Below are 9,023 nucleotides of genomic sequence, written 5' to 3'. Positions count from 1 at the left end.
TTGAAAAGTTTAAAAAATAACCGTCGTTAGCGACTTGAATGATTTTTCTCCGTTTTTATAATTATTTTATTATCATCATCATCATCATTATTATTATTTGTTTCCGGTTTTTTGTTTTCCTCACGCGACACGAAACGCAAAGAAAAAACCAATAAAATGGCGAAACTTAAAACTTTAATGTTGGAAACAAATAATTTATTTTATTTTAGGAACTACGAAGTAAAACGACGCCATATTTGTTTTTTGTTTTAATCACGAATCGTCCCTTTTGTGCGAATTAAAAATTTTTATAAATAATATTTATGTGGCGTAACCTGTTGCTTTATCTCTTATAAGCGATTCGATATCTCGATCGATTCCTAAAAATTTAACCGGACTGAATATTTTTGTCATTTTCCTATTGTTGTCATTTGCAGACGACATGTTAACCACCTTTTCCTCTTCGTACCAACTTGAATTAATTAAATCACGATTGTTTTTATTATTTTTACTATTGTTGTTGGCATTCCTGTTTTTATTCACTCCATCGTTATTGTTTTGTTTTTTGTTACTTCCGTAACCGTTATTGTTGTTGTTGTTGTTTTTGGAACCCATGAGTAAAATGTTAAAAACGTTTCTTTTAAAAGCTCCATCGACGTGAATCCTTTCGATCGCGGATAAATTTTCAATTAGTTTTTCCTTTTCCGTTTTTCTTTTCTTTTTAACTTCTCCCGACATTTTTTTCACATCACTCACGGATTTTTCACACGTTTCTCCGCGAATTTCCGGCAAACTACCGCCGCGACTGTTGCCGCCGACGTTGGCAATACTGTCGTCGTTTCCGTTTCCGTTTCCGTCATTATTATCCCCGCAGCAACTCGTTTTCCGTTTTTTTTTACTTTCCATCGTGTCGCCATTGTTCGCGTTGTTTTCATTCGTTTCTTCACAGCACACGATCATCATTTTTTTACCACTTGATCTTTTCGGTTTACCCGATCGACTGTCGAACAAATTATCCAATAGTTTATCCTCGTTTAAATTATTATACCTGATTGTTGTACTTCTTTTAAAGGCACCGTCAACGTGTGTCAATTCCGTTTGGTTGAGACTAGCTATTAGTTTTTCTTGTTCGGTTTTTCTCTTTTTCTTTTTACCAAAATCGAGTTCGGATGATGAACAACCCGATCCGCCATCAACCCTTCCCACTCCTCCATTTTCTTCTTTTATTCTTTCCTCAGTCTTATAACAGTCTTTTTCCGGTATTATTATATCATCGTCTTCCTCCTCCTCGTCGTCGTCCTCGTCATCATCCTCATCTTCTTCATCTTTTTCTACTTTTTCTTTCACCTTTTCGCATCCTTCTTCTCCTCCTTCTTCTTTTTCTCTTATTTTCGGGTGTTTTTCGGACACTTTCACATCTCTCACGTGACATTTATTCGGATATTCAATTTTTAAATTATCCAAAACTTTATCATCATTGTGAAATTCTGAAAATGGAAAAAAAAATTTTTTTTTTCTTTTTAAAAAAAATAAAAAAAATTTTTAATAAAATTTCAAGTGGCAAAAAAGGAAAAAATTGGGAAAGGGGAGGGGGGAAAATGGAATGAAAAAGGAAATGAAAAAAAAGAAATTTAAATACGAATAAATAAAACATGAATTCGAAAAGAGAGAGAGAAAAAAATCCATACTCATTCGAAACCAAAAAAAAAACGAGAAAAAATCCAAAAAATAAAATCCCTCCAGTTTTTTTAACTGGAGAAAAAAAAAAGGATAATCATAACAATTCTTGTCGTCATAAGTTAAAGATTAACGAGAAATATTAAACCTTTTTTATTCGATTCCACCAAAAAAAAATTGTCATCACGTCGAATTAATCCAAATTAATTATTATTTATTCCCATCAACCGACAACAATAAACAAAAAAAAATATTTTTAAAACCTCAACTGACTAACGCAGTTATTATAATAATAAAAAAAATTCAAGCGCTTTATTGAATAACGTAGTAGTAAAAAAAAAATTTTCAAGTTTGTTTAAACCAATATGGCGACGGTAACAATTATTAAACCAAATTTATTTTGAATCGAATAAAAATTTGCAAAAAAAACAAAAACCCATCGAAAATTATTATTATTAACGTGAATTCTCTCGTGCGAAAAATCACCAAAACAACAACAAACAACAACCACAACAACCACAACAAACACCATAAAAAAATTTTTTTCTTTTTTTTTTTTTTCTTTTCAATACATTTATTTTATTTTTTAAATTATTTACATGATTTTTTTTTCTTTTTTTTTCATTAAAACATTTTCGTTACAAAAGAAAGAATGAAAGAAAGAAAGAAAGAAAGAAAAGCGGAAATAGAAAAAAAAAAAAATTTCTCTTTCTAACAAATGTTTCGACTAATGATTACTATTACTACTACTACTACTTTATTATTATTATTATTATTATTATTATTATTATTATTATTATTATTATTATTATTATTATTATTATTATTATCTATTTACACTTTTTTTCTTCTTATTATTATTAACTTTTTGATAAAATTTAAACACGGTAAAAAAAAAAAAAAAGTAACAAGTTTTCTCGTTTTATTTTTTCAAACTCGAAAACGTATTTAAAGACTATTTTTCTACTGTGACACTATTTTCACTTCCGTTCGGTGAGAGAGAGAGAGAGAGAGAGAGACAAAGAGACAGAAAGAGAGAGAGAGAGGGGCAAAAAAAAAAAAAAATGTGATGACGAAACATTTGAAAACAACCAACTATTACAAGTTTTTGACTAGAAAACGTTAAATTTTTTTTTTTAATTACCAACATTAAGATTAAAATTATTGTGATTGATTGATTGATTGATTATTTTTGTAACGGTTTTCGAACGTTACGTCATAATACTGTATTTATGATTAATATCGCGATATTTTTGAATGAGAGCGCGCGTGTTGTGAATAATAAATAACCCGGCGGCGGCAGCGACAGCGTCGGTGACGACGACGACGACGACGTTTTCGAACAAAATCATCATCATCATCATCATCATCATCAGAGTCAATAAATGTTAGAATTTTCCGAACCGTTGGCAAATTGAAACCTTTGGCTTTTGTTTGTATTATTTTTAATTACCGACACGTATTTTTCGTTCTGTCCGGTAATTTTGAAATTTAACGCGTTCCCTTTATTATTACCACCGATACCACCATCGCCGACACTTGCACCACCATCACTACCACCATTACCGCCTCCACTTATGATGCTTCCGGTGGTGGTGGTGCTGGTTCCGATTGTGGTACCGTTCGACTGAGTCGTCGTATGTTGTGGAAAAATCAAATAAGACGACGATTGACCCGGCACTTTTTGCACGAACGATTTCGACAGCTGTGCGGAATTCGAATTCGTGACGGAAAGCAAAGAATTATTATTATCACATTTCATGACGACGGCGGGTACCGTCGCGAGTTTCTTCGGATTTGAGATCAGTAAAGACGTCGACGGCAACGGTCCTCCGTTCCTTTTTATGTATATGCTTTTGGAACCGTCAACCGTCAACCCGCCGTTCGCACCACCCCCGAAATTTCCCACAAAACTTTTTGGTAGCGCTATTATTTTATCCCTGGACGAGTTCAGCGTCAGATAATTGACTCCCTTTGTTTGTTGACTCGTTTCCGTTTTCCTGTTCAACATGATCCAATTATTTTGATTTGTTGTTCTCGATAAGTTTGTCGAACTCACTTGAAGCACGGGAGGCCTGATTATTTTCGGATTGAACTGAATGTAATTTTTATTTACGGTCGTCGTCGTCGGGATTGCAGACGATAGTTGCTGCTGCTGCTGTTGTTGTTGTCCGTCTGCCGTTTTGTACGCGTTCCCATTTCCAACGTTTGAAAACGTGTTTTGAGTAAAAGAAGTGGTCACGCTTTTACTCTCGAACAGTCTTTTGAATGGCGGAGTCGTTTCTTTGGGTTTTGACTCTATCGTGAAACACGGATGCCCCTTTGGTACGCTGTTGCTCGTTTTTGTTTGATTGGACGAACCCGTGGCCGACGACGATGAACCCGACGACGCCGTCGAACGCTGAAGCGTACTCGAAACCCAAATTCTATTCGTCGAATTGTCCACCGTCGTATCGGGGGGCCTCCGTGAATGTTTGGGTAAACTTTTTAAAAGTTTTTGTGCGCTTTTCATGAGAGCACCCTGTTGCCTGACTTCTTTCCGAGGTTTTCGCTGCTGAGGTAAAACAATCGTCGTGGGTCTCGCGGGTTTTTCCACCTTCGTCAAAACTCTCGGAGGAGGACTCGGCGCGGGACTCGTCTCATTTTCTCGCGCCATGAATTTCAGGTACTCGTCCATGAACTCGAATTCCCCTTTCTTTGGTTTGCTAGCGAAAATGTTTTCCTCTTTCTTTTCCTCTTTAAAAGAAACGGAATTGTTTTGTTTGAAAGGCGATGACAACGTGGGTGCGTTGTCGCCGCCATATTCCGTCGATATTTCTACCGTTTCTCCGATTTCCATGCTGTTGGGAAAAACAACTTCGGATGTTTCCAATTTTTCCTTTTGAATTGGAAATCCAGAATCCGTTTTCATGAAATCGTGTTCTTTCTTCTTTCTTTTTCTTTTGCAGTGAGACCCATCGGAATGTTTCTTACAATGATGCCTTGACTTTTTCATCTTTTTCCTCATGTAATCGTATGTGAAATTACACACATCCTCCGCCCCGTTTCCCTCCTTCATGTTAACCGACAAATTCGTTTCGTATCTTTGCGTCAACACCGTGTCGGTCCCACCCGCATTCCTATCCGTAAATTCTTTTTCTTCTCTCCATTTCCTTTTCAATTCTTTCTCGTGATCCTTTTTCTTTTTCTCTTCGAGTTTTTCAGCTTGCCTTTGTTCTTTTTCCCTTTTGTACTGTTCAATTTTTTCCTGCTTGGCTTGCTCTTCGATTATTTTAATTATTCTCTTAAGAGTTCCTTTAACCTCTTGGAAAACGGAAAAATTTTCACTCGACATTGTTCTCATCGATGCGTTTTCACTCACTTTTTGTTTGTTCAATATCGAGAGAGGAACATTAACGACGGAATCCAATTTTTTTCTCACGTCTAATTTTTTCTCGACTTTTTTCTTTTTTAACTTTGAATGATTTTTTTTTAACTTTGACGGTTTTTTAATTTTTTCACTTCCCTTTTTCTTTTTTCTCTTTTTCTTCATGTAGCCGTCGTCAAATATGGAAGCTTCCTCCAATTCTAAAAATCATTACAAATTTATTACCATTTGTAAACCTTGACGATAACAAATAATAATAGCAGTAATAATAATAATAATAATAGTAATAGTAATAATACATAATGCGTTTTTTTTTTTTTTTTTTTTTAAACATTCAAAAGAGAGAAAAAAATAAATAAATAAATGAAAAAAGAAAATATATATATCGATATGACAAATCGCGAATCGAAAGAAACATCGTGAAAAATTAAAGTTCAATTTCTCGATCGAGATTTTTACACAGCTTTTCCTTTTTTTTTTTTTTCTTTTTTTTTTTCTTTTTGTTTTCTTCGCACGAAGAAAATAATAATAATAATAACAGTGTTATTATTATTAAAAAAAAAAAAAAAAAGAACGTGGGAAATGTGACCCAGACTTTTTCCTTACAGAGAAACTCGCACACGCACACATTTTTTTACGCACACATATGGAGAGAGAGAAAAAAAAAAAAAGTCTCCTTTAATTTTCCAATCACGAATTTCCATTTTTTTTTTTTCCTTTTACTCTATTTCCGCTTCCGTAAAAAAATGAAAAACGCGCGTAATAATCTTATAAAACCGTAACATCTTTTTTTTTTTTTTTTTTTTTTTTGTTCAAAAATTCTTAACGGAACACTTTTCTTTCTTTGACAAATGATTACCCGATGTGTCACTTCTCGACACCTTCATCTTCCATCTTCAAAAATAAAAAATAAAAATAAATAAACATATTTTATATAATATTTCTTCGACGATCATCATCATCATCATATAGTACCACTTTAACCTCTTGCACGTGCATACGTTCGAACGTGAACGTGAACGGCTATATAACACATATCAATAAAATTTTTTTAATTATTCTTTCGATTCAATTAATTACACCATTTTTTTTTGTTATTTCCACGATGAACCACAAACGATTTAAATTTTAAAACAACACAATCGATTGTTCTTTTCTTTCTTTCTTTCTTTCTTTCTTTCTATCACTCATTGACGTCGTTAATTAATAATCAATCACTTAATTAAAAAGAAGCAATCAAATTAAAAATTAAAAAAAAAATTATCCCCATCATTTTTATTATGTACAATTTATATACACACGTGTTAATAAACGTTAAAAATTTACATCCGTAAATTGATCCCCGTAAAAAGGATAAATTGAATCCCCTAAGCAGACGATATAGTTTTCAATGAAAAAAAAAAAAAAAAAAAAAAAAAAATGCTATCACGTATATAATAAATACATATGTGAGTGTAAGAAATTCAAAATTATCCTTTTTTTTTTTCTGTTTCAAAAACCTTTAAAACCATTTTAGCTTTTTTTAAAAATATTTTAAAGAGCGTTAATAATAATACTAAATACTAATACAATTTTTTTTTTTTGGCGTGAAAAAAGTCCAGGTCTACCTTGAAAAAAAAAAAAATCATTTTTAATAATCCTTTTTTTATCGAGAAGTGAACCTTTTCTGTTACTGTTAAATTTTTTTTTTTTTTTTAATTATTTACAACCTAGAAAATTACTCCTCGTTTGAAATTTATAATAAAAAAAAAAAAAACAAACGTTTAAAAGCAAAAAAAAAAAAAAAAAACAAAAAACAAAAACAAAACCTTCACCGGTGAAGAGGAAAAAGAGAAGCGAGAAAAAAAAAAAAAAAAAAGAAAAAAAGAAAAATTTTTTTTTTTTTTTTTCCTATTACTAACCCATTTCTCCGGCTTTCAACCAAATATCCTCCAAAACTTGCCACTGTTGTTCGTCAGGTATTTCATCATCCATTTCAATATCTTCAATTGCTTTTTTAACATCTTCCGGAAATTCGTCCTTCTTTTCTTCGTCAACATTTTTATCGAAATTTGATTTTTTCTTATAAATCAAATGCCTTTTGGCACCTTTTTTCGGAGCGTTTAGAAAAGCTTGCGGAAGATAAGTATTACTGGGAAAAATGGAAAGAAAAAAATAAAATAACAGACATCAGAATTAATTAATTAAAACAATTTTTCGAGAAAATTTCCCTTACTTTTTGTTACACAATATGTCTACTTCGCTCGGCGAGGGTGCCGCATAAGCTCTCGTAGGATCTTCCGGGTGATAACCCACGTCCTTTCCAGCCAACCACAATTCGTATCTGTCCGGTTGAAAACGTTTCACGAACGTGTCCATGCTGATTTTAACCATGTCTCCCCTGGAAAAGATTATTATAAAAAATAAAACGATGCGATGCAGAAAACATTTAAAAAAAAAAAAATTGGGTGGAAAATTTTTTTTTCTCACCGGCAATTACACTGCGATGCTCTTTTACCATATTCAACCCATCTTGGAGCTGCAAAATTGGTACTTTCGGCACAATTAAAACCGTGATTAAAACCCGCATGGTAACCGTATGGAAACGTTATCATTATTTCTCCTTCCTCTTGAGTAATCTGCAATAATAATAATAATAATAATTGAATGATATTTCACCGTCCTCTCTCTCTTCATCCCACAACCATATTTATATACGTGTAATTTTTTTTTTTTTTTGTTCATTTACCTTATTGTAAGGTATAGAATATTGTTTTAAAATTGGTGGTGATATAAGGGTTGTTTTATGTCTCAAAAATGCAAGACAACTCCTCGCATTGGAAGGAAAAAAACCCGTAGCCAGTCTTTCCAATCGCCTACCATGTTCTGGAGGAATGGAATACCTGCGTGAAAAATCAAATATTTTTTTACCCACGAATTTAAATAAATAATAATTTTAAAAAAATGGACAAAATTTACCATGTTTTCGGAGCACCGAAATGTAAGTAATTAATACTGTACAAATCCATATCCTCCGTGTGCCACGCAAATGTCGTTTTCCACATTCCAAAATATAAGTAAGCAGTGTTAACTCCTTCTATGCTTATACCATAATCTTGATTTACTAAATCAAGTATGGTTCCCAACCTATTAATATTCCAGACCTGGAATTGTTATAAATATTCCATTTGAATAAATTTAAAAACGATTATTTAAATTACATCATTATAATTTTTTTGGTTTTATAGACTAACATCGACTTCTGGATCTGTGAGGGAACCAGATACATCAGCTCCATAGATTGGAGGGACGTACGTTATATTTTTCCAATATTTTCTTTCTAAATCTCCATAATCAAAATGTGCTGGAGTTCTATAACTGAAATAATAAAAAAATTTTTGTGATGCAGACACCGTGAAAATTTTTTTTAAAGTGAATTTTTTTGTTGTAAAACCTACGTTGGATTTTCTGCCAATTCTTTGTATTCTTTTATTGTCATTTGTTTCCTTTGAATGTTTATTTGCTGATATAGGCCTTGTTTTCCTGTGACTACCTGACAAATTGGTGCAGGTATTATCAAGTGGCCAATATCTTTTATATCATATTTTGATTTCCTAGGATTTTGAAAATACGAAATGTAATTTTTTTAAAAATTGTTGTTTTCAATAATTAAATAAATATTATTATTTATTTACCTTGGAACCCATTCAGGTGGAGGGACAACTTTTGCCAATCCAGCTTTGTGAGCCCCTTGTGATTCCATATACTGTATATATTCTTTAAAATCTTTAAACTCCTCATAAGTCGGTCTGAAAACCATTATTTTAGGCACTCCTGGTTGGCTCATTTTTTCGATTAACTGTAATTTTTTTTTTTTTTTTTTTACCTTTCATTAATTTGAAAAAATTATACAACTAAATATCTATTACTATAAAATTTAAGTTTATTTATTGAAATTTTTTGGTTTTATAATAAAATATAAATATAAATATTTATAAAAAATATTTTATTAAAGATTAAT

General features: G+C 32.0%; 2 protein-coding genes across 2 annotated transcripts; both read right to left on the bottom strand.

The window, feature by feature from the left end:
* Positions 1–389: 389 nt before the first annotated feature.
* On the bottom strand, positions 390–5,910 carry Phum_PHUM157210 (uncharacterized protein; the record flags this gene model as incomplete). Its single annotated transcript, XM_002424825.1, has 5 exons — positions 390–440; positions 613–1,218; positions 1,405–1,466; positions 3,277–5,079; positions 5,883–5,910. The coding sequence occupies 5 exons, from the start codon at positions 5,908–5,910 to the stop codon at positions 390–392; spliced, it is 2,550 nt and encodes an 849-aa protein (XP_002424870.1).
* A 1,009-nt stretch (positions 5,911–6,919) lies between these two features.
* Phum_PHUM157200 (jumonji domain containing protein, putative) lies at positions 6,920–8,849 on the bottom strand (the record flags this gene model as incomplete). Its single annotated transcript, XM_002424824.1, has 8 exons — positions 6,920–7,154; positions 7,239–7,403; positions 7,493–7,641; positions 7,752–7,905; positions 7,982–8,166; positions 8,257–8,380; positions 8,461–8,616; positions 8,698–8,849. 8 exons carry the CDS (start codon positions 8,847–8,849, stop codon positions 6,920–6,922), a joined length of 1,320 nt encoding a protein of 439 aa, XP_002424869.1.
* Positions 8,850–9,023: the final 174 nt, after the last annotated feature.

This window comes from Pediculus humanus, genomic scaffold, assembly GCF_000006295.1.
Source record: "Pediculus humanus corporis 1103172107500 genomic scaffold, whole genome shotgun sequence".
Classification (NCBI taxonomy): Eukaryota; Metazoa; Arthropoda; class Insecta; order Psocodea; family Pediculidae; genus Pediculus; species Pediculus humanus.
This window is presented reverse-complemented; position numbering and strand designations above follow the sequence as displayed.